This window comes from Pan troglodytes, chromosome 1 (assembly GCF_028858775.2).
Source record: "Pan troglodytes isolate AG18354 chromosome 1, NHGRI_mPanTro3-v2.0_pri, whole genome shotgun sequence".
NCBI classification, from domain to species: Eukaryota; Metazoa; Chordata; class Mammalia; order Primates; family Hominidae; genus Pan; species Pan troglodytes.
This window is the reverse complement of record NC_072398.2, coordinates 140,183,962-140,206,366: the sequence shown is the minus strand read 5'-3', so window position 1 is coordinate 140,206,366 and position 22,405 is coordinate 140,183,962. Positions and strand designations below refer to the sequence as shown.

The window sequence follows — 22,405 nt, the reverse complement described above, 5'->3', positions numbered from 1 at the left end:
TTGCTAGTCTTTTTGGATGGAGGACATTGACAAGACTAACAATTTCTCAACAGAAACAACAGAAGGCAGAGAAAACAAAGGAGTAACATCCTCGTTAAAAGAAAATAACTGCCAACTCAGAATCCTAAACAAGAATCATCCAAAAGTGAGGGTGAAATACAGAACATGACCAGACAACAAAAATGAAGAGAATTTCTCACTACAGACCTACACTAAAGGGTACAATAGAAAGTGTTCTTCAAAAACAGAAAATGGTCACAGATGAAGAAATGAAGATGGAGGAAAGAATAAAAAGCGATACAAGTGGTAAATATGTAGGTAAATCTACATAGCAAAACGATGATGACATTTCATGGTGGCTAAAATATATATGGAGTTTAAAAACACAAGAGTATAGTGGCAAATAAGTTGAGTAAGGGGTACAGTATGGAAGGAAATGAATAGGATTAAAGTGTCTTAGGTTTCTTGCATTGTCTGCAAAAACAAAACAATTAAATTAACAAGTTATCAATCTAATCTAATTTACTTAATTTATTAAGTTTGATTAAATTAGGTCAAGGGTGCATGCTGTGATCTCTAGGACATGAGGTCTGAAAAGTGTGAGTTGTGGGGCCCAGGGGGCATCCCTAAGACCTTATTAGAGGATCTTCAATAAACAAAACTATTTTCATAATAATACTAACACCTTATTTGCCTTTTCACTGCCATTCTCTCACAAGTGTACAATGGAGTTTTCCAAAGGCTATATAATGTATGATATCTGAACTGAAGCAAGTATAAGAATCCAACTGTCTTCTATTAAGTGAGACATTAAAGAGATTTTTAAAACATGTAAAACAATGGTCCTCTTCTCACTAAATTTTGTTCTGGAATGTATATTTTTCTCAAAATGCTGTTAATGTTAACATGTAATGGAATATTATTATATTAAAATAAACTTATAAACATTTAAAATTTGTTTAATTTCAAAAGCAGTAAATATTGTTCTCAACTGGAATCAATACACTTGGAAATGTCTAGAGACTTTTTGGCCGTCACACTGGGTAAGTACTACTGGCATCTAGTGAATAGAGGCTAGGTAAAAATCTTATGATGCACAGATAGTCTCCATCCAGATAGTCCACTGAACAGAAAATTATCTGGCCCAAAATGTCAATTGTGCCAAGGCTGAGAAACAATCTTGATAAAAGCAACAAATAACCTGACATAATCATATAAATAAAAGTTATTTTAAAAAGTTCAAAGGGATCCTGAGAAGAAAGAATTTCAGTCTGAGTGAGCTAAATAAATGGATAATTTGCCACTCATGAACTATAAGACCTAATATCATAAAGATGTTAACTGTATCTCAATGAATAGATTCAATTTTATATAAACGATATGAATAAAAATTTATGGAAAGCAATGAAACAAGAACAAGGTAGGCCTTAGTGGATATAAAGACATTATTATTATTATTATTATGCCATGTAATTAAAACACCATAGTGTTGGTGCTTTAGATAGACAAAAGTAGACCAATGGGGGAAAAAAACAGAGTCCATAAACAGACCCATATGTATATGGTCACTTTATTTATGCCAAAGGTGATACCACAGAGCAGTAGGGAAGTGATCTTTTTAATAAATGATGTCATATAAAACATACATTCACATGTAAGAAAAGGTGATTCTATGCCTCACACATCATACAAAAATCAGTTCTAGATAGAAGGTAGATCTAAATACATAATAAACAATATACAAAATAATAATAATAAGTTCTAGGTAGATGGTAGAAAGCAAAATAATAAAGATCCTAGGATAATGTTTCTTAACCTCACCCACTAGTGACACCCTGGCTAGATGTTTGTTTTGTGCATTGTAGGATGCTTAGCATTCTGTACATTGTAGGATATTTAGCAGCACCACTAGCCCAACTCACTAGATGACCAGAGTACTCCACTCACTCAGTTATAAAAACTAAATATGTATTCACACTGCCAAATGTCCCACCCAGATGGTGGGAGATGTGTGGTTAGAGAGGAGGGAACTGCCTCTAGTAGAGAAGCATAGTTTCTGAGCCTAAGAGAATATCTTCATGTCCTTGGAGCAAGGAAAGACTTCTTAAATGGGACACAAGCAGCATTAACAATAAGAGCAAACAATGATAAAATGAACTATACTAAAATTAAGACCTTCCTTTCATTAACAGATAATATTAAGAAGGTGAAAGTCAAGCCAAAGTGGAATGTATATATTTTTAAAATGTAACTAACAAAGAGTCTGTATTTAGAGCATATAAAAACTCCTAAAAACAAAAGGAAAAGTACAGAAACTCCAATAGGAAAAATAGGGCTGTATGTATAAACCATATAATTCCTATAAACCAGTAAGTTAGAAAGCTCAATAGTAATTTTGTTAAGGTGGTGAGGATAGGAGAAGAGACGTTGCAAAAATGGATACCCAAACAACCAGTACATTTATAAAAGGGTATTCAATTCCATTTGGATCAGGGAAATGCATCTTTCAGAAGACTAAAATTAAAGAGGATATTAATACCGAGTGTTAGTGAGGATACAGAGCAACAGGAATCCTCATATACTTGATGTGATTGATACAACCATTTTGAAAACAATTCATGTGTCATCTTCTAAATTTGAACATACATACACTGGTCAAACCAATGACCCAGATTCTAGTCTTGGTATACACCTAGTATAAATGTTGCACATATGCACCAAGAAACATGTACAAGAATGTTCACAGCAGCATTATTCAGCCCAAATCTCCTACAGTAACATGACAAATTGTGATAAAATTATACAAGTGAACCATAGCGACATCTGACAAAATTTCCAACTCTCAAACATAATGTTGAACAAAATAAGCTAGACAAAATAATACTTCTGTATATTTCTGAAAAATTTCAGAAACAAGTAAAAAAAAAAGTTATTTTCTTTGAAGTCAGGCAAGTGGTTAACCTGGGAAAGAAAGAACAGGGATAGTGACTGAGAAAAGAGACATAGGGGGTTTCTGGGTTGCTGGCAGTATTCTATTTCTCGATCTGTGGTGGTCATGGAGTGTTTACTTTGTGGTGATTCACTGAGCTGTACCCTACACTTCATGCATTTTCCTGTATGTATTGTATTTAGATTTTTAAAAAGACACAGAGCACCATCTTTTATAGCTATATATGTGACCCTAGAAAACAATACATTACACAAATACCTTAACAATTATGGTATTAGATATCAAGTGCTAGGCAGCAAAAATTATGTCTGGAACAAAATAACTTTCTTGTTATACTTCAAGATCCTTTATCTAATTAAATGAAACAAATACAGTATCTTTAAAAGGGCTGCTTGATTTTTCAATATGCTGCAGGAAGACATCATTCAATATATTTAATTTTTCTGTTTTCCTTTAAGTTTTACATATTTTAATCATTTGAAAAAATTTCAATTTCTTAAGTTTATATAAGAGAAAATAAAATACATACCTTGGAAAATATTAATTACTATTAAAGTTGAAGATGTTTGTTTCTAATATTAAAAATCTATTTTCTCACATTTAGACAAAGAAGGGGATTAAGACAGAATGATAAATGACACCTGACCTAAAGGAGGTTTCTATCAAAAATGTATATACTTCCCTACCCAACAAACTAAGCCTTGGTTTATATTTTTATATTCCATGACATTTTAATAAAACTCTACAATACCAATTATTATTTTATTTACAGAAGAATCAAACATTTACTATATTAAGTTGCTCAGTATCAGTTTCCCTCTGAATTTAATCATTTACCTAGAACAGTATAGTTAATTGCATACAATGTGATTCATTTTTAAGCCACATAGTGCCACCAAGTGGTAACAAATTCTTTTTCCAAAATACCACACTGAAGCAACAGAAAAAGCTATACTGGAATATTATACTGGAATGGAAAAATCAATCTTTTGACAAATTTAAATAAGACTGTGAAGTATATTAGTATGAAACTTTAAAAATAGAAGAGGTCTTTTTTTTTGGAAAAGAGTTGTGCATATTATCTTGTGATAGAATTTAGTTTTAGAGTTAAAAATTTTCTTGGAAGGCAAGGAACTATTATATAATGCTGTAGCATTTACTTTTTGTTGCTTGTTGTTTTTAAATTCCCCACATTTCCTTAGAAGACATAAGTTGCTTTACAAATTAATGAAACACACACACATACACACAAACACAATAAAAGACCTGGAACGTTTCATAACAATCTGTTACCCTTGTTAAGTATGGGGAAGGCGTGAGGAGAGTAAGTTTTGCTTTTTAGTTAATAACTGTATTAATTTGCTAGGATAACAGAAAAAGCTATACTGGATCTGTATAGCTAGAACTGCCTTTTAACAAAGTCCTGCAAGTGGTGGCTTAAATAACAAAAATTTATTGGCTGAAATATCTGGGAACTGGAAGTCCAAGACAAAAGTACAGTAGGGCTGCTTCCTTCTGACTGCTGTGAGGAAAGATCTGTTTCAGATTTCTTCTTGGCCTGTAGAGAGCCATCTTTTTCCTAGGTCTCTTCACATCGTCTTCCTTCTATTAGTGTCTCGGTATCCAAATTTCTCCTTTTTATAAGCACATCAGTGATAACTGGACAAGCCCACCCTAATGACCTCATTCAACTTGATTACCTCTATAAAGACCCTATATCTCCAAGTGAGGTTATAGTCTGAAGTAGAGGGGGACAGGATTTCAACATAAGAATTTGGAGGAGGATATAATTCAACCCTTAACACTACTCTTCTTTTCTGAAATTTTTGTATATTTTTCTTATTTAAAAGGAGGACAAAAAATAGTTCCTAAAAGTTGTAAAATAACAGAATACTATTTTAATTACATAAAATGTTATCAGCAAAAAAGGACTGAATTTTGATATAAGTAATGAGTCATATAGTTCATATCCAATGCACTTTGTCCTAGACCCCATCTCCCACTAACTCTCTTTCTCTTTTTTTTGAGATGGAGTTTCGCTCTTGTTGCCCAGGCTGGAATGCAGTGGCATGATCTCGGCTCACTGATACCTTCACCTCCTGGGTTCAAGCGATTCTCCTGCTTCAACCTCCCAAGTATCTGGGATTACAGGCGCCAGCCACCACGCCCAGCTAATTTTTTGTATTTTTAGTAGAGACGGGGTTTCACCATGTTGGCCAGGCTGGTCTCTAACTCCTGACCTCAGGTGATCCACCCACCTCGGCCTCCCAAAGTGCCTGGCTTATAGGCATGAGCCACCGCGCCTGGCCCCAACTCTCTTTCTCAATGTACTCATATCGGCCTTACTATTTCTCGACTATGCTCTGGTTATTTTGCACTTAATATTCTCTGCCTGAAGTTCTTCCTCCAAATATACTTACGGATCATTTCTTTCACATTTGTGTCCATCTCCTTCTTAGTTCTTCGTAGACCATCCAAAATAAAGTTACTAGAAGAGCACTCTTAGTAATTCTCTATGCCCCTCTCTGCTGATATTTTTCTTTATAGTACTAACACCTGATACATTATTATTTGATCATTTGTTTTTTTCTCCCCACTACAAAGTAAGCTTCTTGAGAAAAGAGACACATTTTGCTCACTGATGTACCCTTGACATCCAAAATAGTGCCTAGAGTGTTCCATTTTGAGCCATAGGTTAAGGTCTAAATTAAATCTGGGGAACAGGGGCCAGGTGCGGGTGGCTCATGCCTGTAATCCCAGCACTTTGGGAGGCTAAGGCAGGCAGATCACCTGATGTCAGGAGTTCGAGACCAGCCTGGGCAACATAGTGAAACCCTGTCTCTATTAAAAATATAAAAATTAGCCAGGTGTGGTGGCGTACACCTGTAGTTCCAGCTACTTGGGAGGCTGAGGCAGGAGAATCGCTTGAACCCAGGAGGTGGAGGTTGTGGTGAACCAAGATTGTACCACTGCACTCCAGTATGGGTGATAGTGAGACGCAGTCTCAAAAAAAAAAAAAAAAAATCTGGGTAACGGGCCAACTTCATGGACTAGTAGGCATTTTGGGAGATGGTCTTAAGGTAGCAGTAAGTAAGAGCTGAGCAGCTCACGTGATAGGAGCACTTTGGGAGGCTGAGGTGGGGAATTTGTGACTACTTTTTTGTTCATTATCATAAGCAGAAAGAGTTTCTTAAAGTTAATGCATGTCTGACTTCTAAGTAGAATCTACTGTTCCCCTTTCTAATCATTTTCTGCACCACAGGCAGAGTCATCTTTTCACTTCTCTGTAAAACACATTTTCCCTTCTCTCAGGATATAATCCCAAATCTTTTATACAGTTGAAATGGCTTTGCTGGGCCCTGCCTATCTCTCCACTGTAGTCTCAGATTCTACTCCCATCAGTTCTCAGTGATCCAAAGTACTGTCCTCCTCTCAAATTCCCCAAACATGTTCCTCTTCACCATAGGGCCTCTGTACATGTAGTTCCCTTGGTCTGGAATCCTCAGCCCTCCATCGCACAAATCTAGTTAACCTTAACTCATAATCTCATCAGATCACAGCTCTTAAAGTCACTTACTCTGTGAAGCTCTCCTCAACCCACTCTGTGTCAAGTTCCTTTGACAAATGCTCTTACAGAATGGTTCCTTTCAGAACTCTTTCAAATATTCAGCTGATGATTATTGATTTCTCTCTCCTAATGGTCCTAAGTTCCAAAACATAAAACATAAAAACCTTCCCTGTGATTCCAAGAGAATGGGAACCATGTCTTCTATTGCATATGCTGTTTTGAACAACTAATGCTGTTTTGAACAACTAAAAGGTAGTAGTCAACCTAATGAAGGAACACAGACAACACAGGCTGACTATAAATGAATAAAGCCCTGAAATCAGTCAATTATAGGAATTAAACACAACAAATTTTCCTTTTATTAACTTCAACTGGTTTCATCAGACACATTGCATATTTCTGGGTAGCCTGCCCCTAGCCACCAGTGAGTGCACAAAAAGATCCAAGCTTATGGCCAGGCACGGTGGCTCACGCCTGTAATCCCAGCACTTTGGGAGGTAGAGGTGGGTGGATCACAAGGTCAGGAGTTCGAGACCAGCCTCGCCAATATGGTGAAACCCCGTCTCTACTAAAAAAAATACAAAAAAAAAAAAAAAAAAAAAATTAGCCAGGAGTGGTGGCAGGCACCTGTAATCCCAGCTACTCGGGAGGCTGAGGCAGGAGAATTGCTTGAATCTGGGAGGCGGAGGTTGCAGTGTGCCGAGATTGCACCACTGCATTCCAGCCTGGGTGACAGAGTGAGACTCCGTCTCAAAAAAAAAAAAAAAAAAAATCCAAGCTTATTTTAATATTCAATCAGGCAATCAATTTAAAAGTGCATGAAAGGTAATAGAAATTGTCATTATACACCTTATCTCAATTAGTGATATACCTAATTCACATGCCTCATCACCAGTTATTTTGTAGGAATTTGCAGGAAAATTTTAAAAATTTCCTATGTATGTAAATGTACTGATATGCACTGAAAACTTAAAAGGCTGCCTATGAGATATAATTTACAATAGGGTAATGTCAAAATATAGTATTGCATAGGCAACTTTTTGCCCCCAAATTAAAAATTTGTCAACTAGCTAATTTGCTTTTAAACTGTATATAAGCATTCTAATATATTTCGGTTTTCGGGGGGGGAGCCTCTCATTTTAATGTGATGTGTGATAAACAGACTTTTTACAATGGTTCTAGTATCACTACTATTTCTCTGAATTGAGAAAATAAGGAAAATTTAAATCTCTGTCACATTTATTGTTGTATCATTAGCCTTCTGGTACCTAAACAATGACTATCTCCAGATTAAACTGTGTAATTTTAACAGACAGTACAAATTTTTACTGTTTCCTTAAATATCACAGTAATATTTAAAGTGGGTTGAATAAATTTTTTAAATAACTTTGTATAATAGATGACATGAAGGTATACTGTAACTCCCTTTCAGATTTATGATTCTTTTCCTGAATACTTTAAGGATACCTTTCAATATATACAGATAAATAGATATATCGATAGATACATTTATCAGTATACCTTGAATGCATATATGCACATCTAGATGCATTTATCCTATTTACTTGCCACAGCAAACCAAAAGTCACACATCTGACTCAATGCACCACATCTTGTTATTACATTCTAAAAGTATGGTTAAATATTCATTACAAAAATCAAAGTCATCATTTTTGGCAAATTTTCTTCAGTAAGCAGCATCTGATAATTCCAAATAATTTAACTCCACTCATTAATTCATTCGCTATAAAGAACAACACTTTAAATGCAATGTTACAGATTGAATTGTGTTCCCCCCAAAATTCATATGTTGAAGCCCTAGTACAAAGTTAAAATGAAGCCATTAGGGTAGGCCCTAATCCAGTCTAACTGGTGTCCTTATAAGAAGATTAGGACATACAGAGAGACACCAAGGATGGGCATGCACTGAGAAAAGGCCATGTAAGGACACACGGAGAAGACAGCCATCTGCAAGCCAAGGAGAGAGGCCTCAGGAGAAGCCAAGCCTGCAAACATCTTGATCCTGGACTTCTAGCCTCCAGAAATGTGAGAAAATAAATTTCTATTGTTTAGGCCACCCAGTCTGTGGTACAATAGTCACCCCTCATCTGCAGTTTCGCTTTCTGAGGTTTCAATTACCTAGTCAACTATGGTCTGAAAATATTAAATCGAAAATTCCAAAAATAAACAATTCAAACCTTTTAAATTGCACACAGTTCTGTGTAGTGTGATGTAATCTCACACTGTCCTGCTCCATCCTACCCAGATTATGTATAAACCATCCCTTTGTCCTGTGTATCCATGTTGTAAATGCTCCCTGTCTATTAGCCATCTTAGTTATCAAATCAACTGTCTTATCAAATCAACTGTCTAGGTATCGTAGTGCTTGTGCTAAGTAAACCTTACTTTACTTAATTGTTCTATTATTATTGTTTTAAATCTCTCATTGTGTCTAATTTATAAATTAAACTTTATCACAGATATGTGTATGTAGGAAAAAAACAGCCCATATAGAGTTCTGTATTGAGGTTTTCGCATCCACTGGAGGTACTGGAATGTATCCCCCACGGATTAGGTAGGTCTACTGTAGATTCTTATGGCAGCCCTAGCAGACTAATATGCTCAACTTGGCAGAACAAATGAGATGTTTTAAATCACACTGCATTTAAGTTCTACTGTGATATACATGAATATTTCTATCTTCTGAAAACACAAAACTAAGGTCATCTCCAACATGCTTTATGCTAAATGCTGAGATGTGAGCAGAATACCAGTTTAGACATAAGAACAAGTTTGCCTAAGAAAATATTTGGTGGTCCTGCCTATTCATATTATTGCAACCCTATACAGCAATTAGATTAATATCTGGATAAGCACCTATGTCAATTTCCTTAAGTAAACAACTTAGCTCCTGTATAATTGACATTTAAAACATATGGATCTCCTTTCAGCCCATACAATAGAAAACCTGTATTCAGGGCCCTTGCAAATGATCTTAATCAAAATAAATTGCTAACTATCCTTTCTTGTCGCTGAGAAAATTCTAGACCAGTACTAAGAACCTAGCTGTGCTTCAGATAAACTTGGGAAACTTTTAAAAATGACAGATTGTGCAACTCCTCCCCTGGAATTTGATTCCACTTTACCAAGGCCTATAGACTTTTTAAAGCACCCCATACAACTTGTATTTGTAGCCAAAACAATCTAGAGAATTTTTAAATATTGCTGTACTTGAAGACTTTTTAAAAACTACTAATGTTCAGTCCCCTTCTGAAAAATTCCAATCTAAATGACTCTGGCAATGGTGTGTGTGCGAATATCTCCTTTGACATTGTAAAGTGCAGCCATAATTGAAAACAATAGTCTAGAGTTCAGATATCATATGATCATCAAGTGTTGTAATTAGTGTGAAGCATATACAACCAAATACCAGGGTATATAAGTGATTATCTATTAAAAAAATATATGGCTGAGGAGGGCAGATCACAAGGTCAAGAGATAGAGACCATCCTGGCCAACATGGTGAAACCCTGTCTCTACTAAAAACACAAAAATTAGCTGGGCGTGGTGGCACATGACTGTAGTTCCAGCTACTCAGAAGGCTGAGGCAGGAGAATCACTTGAACCCGGGAGGCGGAGATTACAGTGAGCCGAGATCACACCACTGCACTCCAGCCTAGCAACGGAGCGAGACTCCATTTCAAAAAAAAAAAAAAACACTATCACTTACATTCCACTGAACTATAAATATACACTGTAGTATGGCTTTATTATGAAAATTATCTGTATGCCTTCATTTATCCAGGTAGAAAAGAGATTGAGAACCTCAAACAAAATACTAGCAAACAAAAGTAAACAGCACATTAAAAGTATTATACACCGTAAGCAAATGAGATTTATTTCTGGAATCCAAGGATAGTTCATCAACATAAAAAAAAAAATCAATGTAACACAGCACATTAACAAAAGAATGGACAAAATCCCATGACCATCACAATTGATGCAAAAAAAAAAAAAAGACAAAATTCAATATCCTTTTGTTAATAAACAGATCCAACAAACTAGGAATAGAAGGAAACTACTTCAATGTAATAAAAGCAATATTCAAACATTTCTTTCTTTCTTTTTTTTTGGTGGGGGGACAGTCTCACTATGTCACCCAGGCTGAAGTGCAATGGCGTGATCTCGGCTCACTGCAACCTCCACCACAGGGTTCAAGCGATTCTCCTGCCTCAGCCTCCTGAGTAGCTGGGATTACAGGTGCATGTTACCACATCCAGCTAATTTTTGTATTTTTGGTAGAGATGGGGTTTCACTATATTGACTAGGCTGGTCTCAAACTCCTGATCTCATGATCCATACACCTCGGATCCCAAAGTGCTGGGATTACAGGTGTGAGCCACCACGCCAGGGCAAGAAAAGCCCACTTCTACGTAACATTGTACTAGAATTCCTAGCCAGAGCACTTAGGGGAGGGGATGAGGAGAAGAGGTGAGAAGGAGAGAGGGAGTGTGACTGCTCTCCCAAGTCTCACCTCCTTTCAATCAGATAGAAACCAGGCCCTTTTTTCATCATTTCTCAGAACACTTCCAAGTATTACTTCTCATTATTCTTATATTCTTATATTATTCCGTTTGCATTTTAAGCATACAGTGTAAAGGCTGGAAAACAATGAAACATGCAAGTAAGCAGCTGTAGTCCCAGCTACTCAGGAGGCTGAGGCATGACAATCACTTGAATCCAGAGGCAGAGGTTGCAGTGAACCAAGTCATTATACCACTGCACTCCAGCGTGGGCGACACAATGAGACTCTGTCTAAACAAACAAACAAACAAAGACTAATTGAACTTTGTGAAAATGTAAAAATTTTTGTGCAACAAAAGATACAGAGTAAAGAAAACCAATGGAATGGGAGAAAATATCTCTGCAAATCATGTATCTAACAAGGGATTAATATCTAGAACATATACAGAACTACAACTCAACAGAAAAACAACATGATTAAAAAATGGGCAAAAGACTTGAATAGACATTTCTCCAAGGACATTCATATGGCCAATAAGCATATGAAAAGATGCTCAACATCACTAATTATTAGACAAATACAAATCAAAACCATAATGACACATCATAGCCACTATCAAAAAACAAAAAACAAAATGTCAAGTGTTGGCAAGGATGGAGAGAAACAGGAACATTTGTGCACTGTTGGTGGGAATGTCAAATGGTGCAGCCACTACAGAAAACTATGGTGGCTCCTCAAAAAACTAAAAATAGAATTACCATATGATCCAGCAATTCCACTTCTAGGTATATATCTTTGAAAATTGAAAGCAAGGTCTTGAAGAGATATTTGTACACCCATGTTCACTGCAGCATTATTCACAATAGCTAAATGGTGGAAGCAACACAGGTGTCCACCAATGGACAAATAAACAACATGTGTTACATACATACAATACAGTATTATGCAGATTTAAAATGGGAGGAAATTCTGCAAAATGCTGTAACATGAATGAACCGTGAAAACATCACACTTGTGAAATAAGCCAGTCACAAAAACACAAACACTATATGATTCTGCTTATGAGACACTTAGTCAAATTCAAAGAGAGAAAAATGGTGATTTCCAGGACCTCAGGAGCAGGAGAAATGGAGGAATTGTTGTTTAATGGGTATAGAGTTTCAGTTTTGCAAGACAAAAAGTTATGAAGATGGATGGTGGTGATGAGTGCACATTATAAATGTATATAGGAACACTGAACTGTACACTTAAAAATGGTTAAAATGGCAAATTTCATGTTACATATAGTTTACCATAATAAAAAAAAAACTAGAAAAAAATTACCAATGGGGATGAGGTGGAGATCAATAAATAACAAATATGTCTGGGTTTGCTCCAGAATAACCTGAGAGGGAGGAAAAAATGGGTGAGAGTATAATACATAAACGGGTGAGAGTATAATAAAGTAAGAGTATACATGTAATTATGTATTTTCCTGTGTAGTATTTCTTGTGTTATTTCACTGAATTATTTTAATATTTACTAAATTATTTTACCACTCTGTTGAGAGCAGTATAACATAAGCCTTTAATAGCAGACTCTCAAGTTAAACTACCCCGTTCAAATCCTAGGTCTTCCATTGTTAAACTCATATTTTAGTTTTGTTATCTGTAAAATGAGGATTGAGTTAATATTTAAAAAGTACTTATAACAGTGCCTGGCAGATAGTAAGCACTATATAAATGTTAAATAAGTCTGCGTTTATCATGGTTTTTATTTTTAATCCATCAGACAAAAAATATCTGTGTTAAGCGTAGAAAGAGTAAACATCATATAAACTTTTGCTTAAGAAAACATATATATATATAAGGTAACCACGATTTTTGTTTTTACCAGTTTAAAAAATAGAAGAGCCCGTCATCTATAGAGGGTACTGCAGGAGACATCAATATTTAGCACTTCATTATCTTGTGATACTTTTAAGTCATTCAATTTATAGGTGGCTCAGTTTGCAATCATAAATATCAAGAGAAAGTGACTTCCTAGTAATGAGATGTAGGAAATGCTGCCCCCAAAATATGGCACCTTGGCATTTGAGAAAACAGCAGAAGCAGGAAGGTCTCTCTTCTGACTTTCTCATTTTTTTCTCCCCTGAAGTAAGCCATAAAATCTAGGAAAGTCATTCTCTGACTTTCTCTCCCTTCTCTCCTAAAACTTTTATGGGATAGGTGTCCGTATAGATGTGTCACACAGAGATGCCAAGAAGAATCTGAACAAACAGGCTTTGCTAAGTCCACCCCAGTTTATCACCATTAGATCATAACCTTTTGTCCTCTAATCATACTCCTGCATGACTGTCCATCTCTACTAAAAATACAAAAATTAGCTGGGCAAGGTGGTGGGCGCCAGTAATCCCAGGCTGAGGCATGAGAATCGTTTGAACTCGGGAGGCAGAGATCGCAGTGGGCCAAGATTGCGCCACTGCACTCCAGCCTGAGGGATACAGCAAGACTCTTGTCTCAAAAAAAAAAAAGAATTTGAGGGACATTAAGATTTCATGCTGATGATTCTCACATCTCGAGTTATAGATAGGTCTCATATCTAACTGCCACCTGACATTTCTACTCAGAAGTCCTGAGCTACTTAAAGCTTAATACATCTAAAATGTAGCTCTTGTTCTCTCCAAATGTTCTTCTTCACAGTTCCTATCTGTGAATAATACAGCACTACTGCCCAGCTAGAAACATGAGTCATACTTAACTCCTTTCTTATTCTCCTACTCCCACCTCCATTACAATTAACCACCAAAGCTGGTCTCTTTTGCTGTCTAAATCTCTCTCAAATCCAACCACATCTTTCTATCCCCACTTCTACCACTCTCAAGTCAGGCCAGCATGCTCCCCATACTAACTAGTCATCCTGAATCCAATCCAGCTTTCCCTGTGATCTGTTCTCCCCATTTTAATTAGGTTCATTTGCTAAAACAGATAGAATAAAATCATTTCCTCACATTTAAACTCCTTCAATGGTTTATAAAAACCTCAATAAAATAGCCCAGCCTTACTCTCTCATCTAATCTCTTGAGACTAGCCACTCCCCACATCCACACCCCACGGTGAGCTCTACATTCAAAACTTACATTTATTTCAGTTCCAGCAATCTTCCCTTTCTGTTACCTCTCATCCTTTGCACATGCTATTTCTTCTGCTAACAGTCCTTCCCCACATTTTTTATCCACATTAATCACCAACAGTTCCTCCAAGTTTCAGTTTAAGTGTCACTTCTGGGAGGCCTTGCTATATTTCCATCCAGTCATTAAATATTTATTAATTGTCTATGAGTAAAGTATTAGCTATATTAAAGTACTGAATATATCTTAAGAAATAAAACAGACATGGCCCTTGCCTTCCAGGAACAGAGACTATCACAGTACTAATGATACTTGATTATAATTACATATTTAGTTATCTTTTCTCCTCAGACTAGTAAAGTGTGATCTAAAACCAACTTAATTACAATCACCAATTCATAAAACATCAGATGAATCAATAAAATATTAAACAAAAATTTACTGAGCCCACGGGCTTCAGCCTAGTTAGAAGACCCTAAAAGTTTCAAATATCTACTTTTTTTTTTTTTTTTTTTGAGACAGAGTCTCGCTCTGTCTCCCAGGCTGGAGCGCAATGGCGTGATCTTGGCTCACTGCAACCTCTGCCTCCTGGGTTCAAGTGATTCTCCTGCCTCAGCCTCCCAAGCAGCTGGGATTACAGGTGCCTGCCACCACACCCAAACAATGCTAATTTTTGCATTTTTAGTAGAGACAGAGTTTCACCACATTGGCCAGGCTGGTCTTGAACTCCTGACCTCAGGCAATTCACCCACCTCAGCCTCCCAAAGTGCTGGGATTACAGGTGTAAGCCACCACGCCTGGCCTCAAATATCTACTTTAATGGTCATCTCAAAAGAATAGTAAATCAGAGGTCAGAAGACTTAGGTTCCAATTCTGTTTCTGCAATCATCTACCTGACCTCAAGCCAGTCATTCATTATTTCTGAATCTCTTACCCTTAAGTGTAACATTAGAATAATCAAAATAATGATGAGTATGAAGGCTTTCACAGTATCATTTATTTCTTGGCGGATTCAAAAAAATTAAACTTGTTTAAACAGTTTGAAAAAATAGCACAAGGAAACAGTTCAAATAATAAATTCCTAAGCTGTGGTAAAATGTGAACTTCAGTACATTTAAGAAACTGCCAGTAACTCTGGCAATATGGATATCCAGTTAAATGAAACTGTTTTTACGAAATAATGTCTAGCAACTAAAATAAGAGCTTTAGTTCATGCCCCCTCTGCCCATATTTTCCCAAGGTCAAAATTCTATTCTTTTTTTCAACTCTAAATGATATCTTGCTCTATGAAGCCTTTCCTGACTTCTTCCTTAAAGACCTCCTCCTCAGACCTACTACTACACTATACTACTCAGACTTGGCAGTATTGTGTTCATCACTTGTACTATAACTAGTTGCATGGTACTGGGAATTCTAATGACTAATGCATCCCTAACATATAGCACAGTGCCTAGAATATTAGATTTCAATAAAGGCTTACTGAATGCCTTGTTTTATTTAGCACTTTTATTTATAGTTTAGACCAATCATAGAAGGCTAAAGTATAGCCATGGCAAAATTCTTTGGTCTGAAGGAGCAGTTTTATGGTTTCCTGTTCACATATTGGAATGATATTTGCCACTTAGCCTTTGTTAGGTTTAAAAACATTTCAGATTTGGATAGAAACTTTTATACTAAAGACAAGCATGGCTGAAACTTTCTTTGGAAAAACTACTGACAGCTCAACTTCAAAAGAGAACAACGTAGCCTCCCTTTAAACAAATTTAACAGCACAGTGAAACCAAGGGTGAGTTTTAAGAGATGTAGATCAAGACAGACAGATATACAGTTGACCCTTCATATCTGAAGGGGATTGGTTCCAGGACACCCCCCTAGATACCAAAATCCACAGATGCTCAAATCCCTTATATAATATGGCATAGTACTTTAAACATATCTAGGAATAAAGGCATCACACTAGAAAATACTATTAAAAAATACCAAAATATGCCAATTTGTAAAAATAACTCAGAGAAATCCATCACAGAAACATTAAGGATTTTCTCAGCTCTTTTTTTCTGGTTGTAAATTTTAGTATTTAAGTTTTCTAGAATTAAATACTTAAAAAAAAAAAGGAGTTCACTCACATTAAAGCTGGAATTAAGACTAACAACTGTAGCTTATCATACATAATAAGGATAGTAAAAAATAACCACAAAGAAGCAAAGTATTCTAATGATTGCGTTGTAAAAGACAACAGATTTTAAGCAGTCTGCTATCAATCTAGACTTAATGAACCTAATATTTAGTAATGGCTTTTATTTTCTTTTTATTTACAGGCTATGCTGATGTTAGTTTGTAGCAAACTATAAAGAAATTTACCATAAGGAAATATTTATCCTAAAAAAATAGTATGAAGGGAAAAAAAGGCAAATAATCTGATTATTCAATATTAAATAACTTTGACTGTAATACCTAAAACACAAAGGTATGTTAATTGATGGAACCGATGGACTTAACAGTAAAAAATAAAAATCTTCACATATATTCTCCAGTAGAACTTAAGTTGTAATGAAGGTGATATTTCAAACCTTTGAGCACTCTCACAATTTAAAAAATGCCCAGTAAAATAAATACCACTTTCCACCAATTAGACTAGCAAGGATAAAACAAATACTTAGCAGAATGTGGGAAAACAGATATTCTCATAAACTAGCAATAAGAATATTAAGTGGTACAACCTCATTGCAGTTTTATTACATCAGAAGTTAAAGGGCACATATCCTTGATCCAGCAATCTACTGCTACAAATTATCCTGACATTCTCACACACTCCCGTTAATACCATCAAAAATATTTATTGCAGCAGTACTTATATACAGGCAAAAAATCCTGAGACTTACCTAATATTAATAAGGTAACAGTTATAATAAATGTGGTAAATATATGGAAAAATGTCCAAAATATATTGATAAGCAGAAAGAAAAAGATGTAGAATACATACCAGCTATTTTTGGTAACTTATGGGGAGTATAGTGCTGGGTGGGAGAGAAGAGTTTTACTTTTTACTTTAAACATTGCTGTACTATTTGCTCATAAGGTCACATGTGACTTTTATAAAAAATTTACATTTTGAAAATACTAAATGTGGCCAGGTGCAAGTGGCTCACGCCTATCATCCCAGCACTTTGGGAGGCTGAGGCCAGTGGATCGCCTGAGGTCAGGAGTTTGAGACCAGCGTGGCCAACACAGTGAAACCCCATCTCTACTAAAAATACTAAAATTAGCCAGGTGTGGTGGCATGCACCTATAGTCCCAGCTACTCAGGAGGCTGAGGCAGGAGAAACGCATGAACTCAAGAGGCGGAGGTTGCAGGGAGCCAAAATTGTGCCATTGCACTCCAGCCTGGGCAACAAGAGCAAAACTTTGTCTAAAAAAAAAAAAAAGTGAAATACTAAATACTAACTGTTACTTGGCAATACAGCTGGAAAGGGTCAATGTACGTTGTACAATCTCATCTAGAATGAAGGACAAAGAATTTTATTAATTAAAAAGTCTTCTTTTTCATGCTACAACAAAGGGCAGCACATCTACAATGCTACTAAAGAAACTGAAGTACAGAGAGGTTAAGTTAAAAATTAGAGAAATTAATCTAAGACAAATATCCATAAAGAATTTCAAATCCTTGGATTTGGGGATTCTGCAGTCTTAACAGCAGCTGCCTATGTTAAATATTGAAGCACAAAATGAAGACGAAGACTCTGCAACGGAGGTACAGCTAGCAGCCTCTGAGAAGAAAAATTAGACTAAAGTCTTTGTGGAGACATGTAAGTTAGGCAATCTCAAGGTTAAATTTCTCTGGCTCCTCAACTCTAACCAACAACATGACTAAACACACTTCACAATCAGGATTTAAAAAAAAAAAAAAAGAACCAAGGTCTATATACGGTAAGAATCTATGTCTAAGAAAACCCTTGTGGGAAGACAGAAGGAACAGCATGAGAAAATGTCAACGTCTAACTCTGTGTTCAAACATTATGGCAGAAGCTGCAGAAAGGAAAAGCAACAAATTGATCCCTGTGGGGAAGAACCTCTTCTTGCTTTGGACTTGCTAGAGGGCAATCAAGCTTCAGGCATAAAAATCTCCAGATGATTACTATAGCCAACCCAACTAGCCAAATTTCAAACACAGAAAAAAAAAAAACCACTAGTCAAAATGCTTTAAAATTTAAGAAGTGTGTTATTTCTTAAGAGAGTATATTGTTTAGGCCAGGTGCAGTGGCTCACACCTGTAATCCCAGCACTTTGGAAGGCTAAGGAGGGTGGGTCACCTGAGGTCAGGAGTTCGAGACTAGCCTGATGAACATAGTGAAACCCCATCTCTACTTAAAAAATACAAATTTAGCTGGGTGTGGTGTCGCATGCCTGTAATCCCAGCTACTTGGGAGGCTGAGGTAGGAGAATTGCTTGAACCTGGGAGGCAGAGGTTGCAGTGAGCTGAGACTGCGCCATTGCATTCCCACCTGGGCAACAAGAGCGAAACTCCATCTCAAAAACAAAACAAAAAAAGTATATAGTTTATATATGCTATATTACATATGTACAATTTAAAAAAATTTAAGTACCTTTAAACAAATAGCAAGCTTCCTAAGCTGTGGGAATCAAAAATGTTATTACAGTTCTAGGCTATGATTCTACAATTTCTTCCTCCATCCTAACAGTTTTTTACCTTCAGAGAAGTAAGGAAAAGTTTTCTTCACTTCTTACATGTGTGACTAGTGTTCCCAATCTTCTACTCGTATTAGTCTAACATTCCAAAATCTTTAAAGAAATAACTGGTACAAACCCACAAAGAAAATACTCTTCATAGCAAACACTTCAAATTTCTGCAACATGGATTAATACCTCCACTTGGGAATACTAATCAAAATCAACAATGACAGTCTTACTTTAGGTCTGAATTAAGAATATTTTACTAGCCACTGTATTTCAACTGGATTGAATGAAGACTTGGGAAATATTTTATTTCTCTTTCTAAAATGTCTATAATGCTGTCTCTGGATTATCCTCAGTGGCTCCTTCCTATGGCCCAACAGCAACTCAAGTGCCAATGCCCCCATCCCATTCCAGCTAGCATTCTGAATCTCTATTTGCCTGGGAGAAAAGAACTCTTTTCATTGGTCAATGTTTAACAAAACATTTACTGAATGCACACAGTATTCCCAGCACTGTGCTAAGATAAACGAGACATGGATGGTATCTACCTTCAAACTCATACTCTAATAAAGAAGACAAACTACGGCCAGGCATGGCTTAAAGGATCAGATGATGCTTCAGATAGGCTATTTCAGAAGATAAGCTGACAACTAGCAAAGAGGTCTCTGGCAACTGGGGAGGCATGGGATTGAGGGAAAGTGACAACATGTACCTAGGACTAGAACTAGCAATATGAAACATCATACTTAGTTTATTCATATAATCCTCAGCATTCTGGCATAGCTACGGTGAGATAACTGCATGCCGTGTTATAAGGTTTACTACATTTTATTCTGAAAGTGATGGGGGACAATTAAAGAGACAGGTAGAAGAAGGAAAAGAGTATAGAAAAGTTAGCAAGTAGGAACAGAGATATGGAGAATCCAATAAACCAAATCACTGAGAAAACATAAATACTTTGTAGTGTGTTCATACAACGGAATATTACTAAAAATAAAACAGCAATAAAAAATAATGAACTGCTGACATAGTCACAACATAGATGAAGCTCAAGAACATTATGTTGAATGAAAAAGCCACATACAAGAGTACATACTATATATAAAATCCAAGAACAGGCAAAACTAAATTATGCTGACAGAATTCAGAAAGATGATTACTTCAGGGGAAAAGGCTATTGGACTGGAAGCGGGGAAAGCACAAGGAACTTTCCAAAGTAATGAAATGTTCTATATCTTGATCTAGATGGTGGTTACACATATGAATGTGTATGTGAAAAGTCATTCAGCTCTATACCTCAAATTTTATGTTACCATATATATGTAAACTATACCATAATAAAAAAGAAAAAACTACATATATAAGCATGGTGAAAAATAAGGTCAGAATAAGTTAAACCAGTGTCATCCCACAAGCAATATCAAACATAGAAAATCAGAACAAAAGTTTTAACAGACACTGTATATTCAACTAGAAAACAAACCCTAGTAAGACCTTCAAGTACAAAAGAATGGCTTCTTCTCCACTTTAAGAAGATACATAGGCAAGTGTTATTTCTAATAAATGCTACAGAAGTAAATTATTATTCCTAAAGAAAAATAGCCCACTATAAAGCAAAAAATAAAATTTTTCTACACAACAAGAGGAGGTACTATAACGATCAATAAGGTATGACAAGCACTTAACAGAATTTAGAGCACAATAAGTACTCTTCAAACTACCACTACTGTTATTATTATATAATAGCAATAAAAGCAAAATTTTGCTTCAAAACATGCCCAAACCACTGACTGAGATTTCCTTCAGTGCATATTACTGAACTACAGCACTTTTCATCCTAGACTTTTTTTTTCTTTAACAAACATTGAGATCAGCAAATTTTTGACAGCTGAAACATCTGGTTAGAGGGAAAACCAAGTTAACTCCAATTTTTTCAATGTTCTTTTTCCCTTGTTTCCGTTTTGAAGCCATATTCACTTACCAATAAATAGTAAATGTATCTTTTTAAAACATGTCAACGGCTTATATTATTAAAAAGCATTCTTTCACATACCAAAGTACATGATGCCAATTCAATTTTTTAAAAGTGAACAGCCTTAGAAAGCTAATCAGAATGCTATATTAGAGAGGTCATTCAGTAGAGACACCCACTAGGAAAACATTAAAACAATAATTTACAATTTTGAATACTATATTAACAGAAAGAAATCACAATTTGGCAAATTTATCCCATTTGGGAAAGTGCTTCCTTAACAGTAAAAATGAAGCAAAATTCACAAAAGCAATGACTATTCATATACTTTATCAACAAAGGAGAGAACAATGAAGTGACACAATAAATGTCTTACTGAAGTGGTCAGAGTTCAATAAGAGTGGCTGAACCAAACATTAACTTGATTTTCTAACATGTTAGAATATTCACTGGAAACTTGAATGCTTTAGTTAACCTCAACACAAAAGAAGGAAACTAAAAATTTAGTTCCACAATGTGATAGTTATAATTTTACTCCCATCAAGTCAACTGGACCGAGTGTGTCAAAAAGTCAATTATTTGCATTTCAAAATTTTATTTAAAAACTCTTTGGTTCTGAACTCAACACCACATTTTTAAGACATAATTTTTTTGTATTATTCCTACCTTGATATGTACATTTAACAAAGCAGTCTTCTACTTACCTAGATTTTGTCTTATTAACATCTTGCTGCAAGAACGATCTCATCCAAAATTAAATCAAACCTGAAAGAAATACACACAATGACCAAGGTTTAATTTTTTGTTTCAGGCATGAATAACTATAGCTACAATACACTATTATTTTAAATGAAAAAACACAAACCAAATTATATTTCTTGATATAACATAAAAAAACCATTCAACCAGAATACCATCATTTTAATCTTTAGGAAACTATTGCTAAGTGCCCCCCAACCTCACTGCTTTTTTTGAGAAATAATAATCTATTCAAATGAGAAATTGAAACTAATTCTTTTTTTAAAAAAAATTCTAAATTGTTTTCATTAATTTTAATAGTATGGCAATGGCAATAATTAAAATAATTACTAAAACACACATCTTTCTAGATCAGTATTTATTTAATATTATGTACATATCAAGACACACACCAAACAGCTGAAGACAAAAATGTTATAGTATTGGAACACATAAAAGTATATACTAATAGTAATTATCATAATAGCCAACACTGATTACTTACTAAATGCCAAGCATCATTATTCTAGAGAATAGAATGTATCAATACTCCCCATCTTCAATTTAATCTTTAATCTAGTATAAAGTGACTTCTACACCAACAATCCACTGAACATGCATTTGCCAAAAATATATCTACCATTACTAATTTTACCATATTTCAGAAGTTCTGAAAACTCAGTATGTCCCACACTCTACATATCTCCTCCTCCCCATACCTGAAACTAGCTTGTGACTCTTCTAAATTCTCTATTCTTTAAAAAATAGCACCACCACACCTACCTCTGTTCTCAAGCTAGGTTACTTTAACTGTTTTATTTCCAAACTATCATCTCTGATTTGTCCTT

General features: G+C 35.5%; 1 protein-coding gene across 12 annotated transcripts in view; it reads right to left on the bottom strand.

The window, feature by feature from the left end:
* Nucleotides 1-22,405, bottom strand: part of ZNF644 (zinc finger protein 644) — a 113,184-nt gene that overhangs the window by 45,446 nt on the left and 45,333 nt on the right. For 7 of the 12 annotated variants that reach the window (XM_016922333.4, XM_016922264.4, XM_016922299.4 and 4 more), the window contains one exon: nucleotides 21,524-21,584. The exons of 2 other annotated variants lie outside the window; for them this stretch is intronic. In XM_016922333.4, coding sequence (XP_016777822.1) covers nucleotides 21,524-21,545 — 22 coding nt within the window. In that variant the 5' untranslated portion in view covers nucleotides 21,546-21,584. Of the gene's footprint in view, nucleotides 1-12,366; nucleotides 12,428-21,523; nucleotides 21,585-22,405 lie in introns of all 12 variants that reach the window. 3 more of the 12 variants (XM_063799699.1, XM_063799705.1, XM_063799726.1) reach the window with 1 other exon arrangement.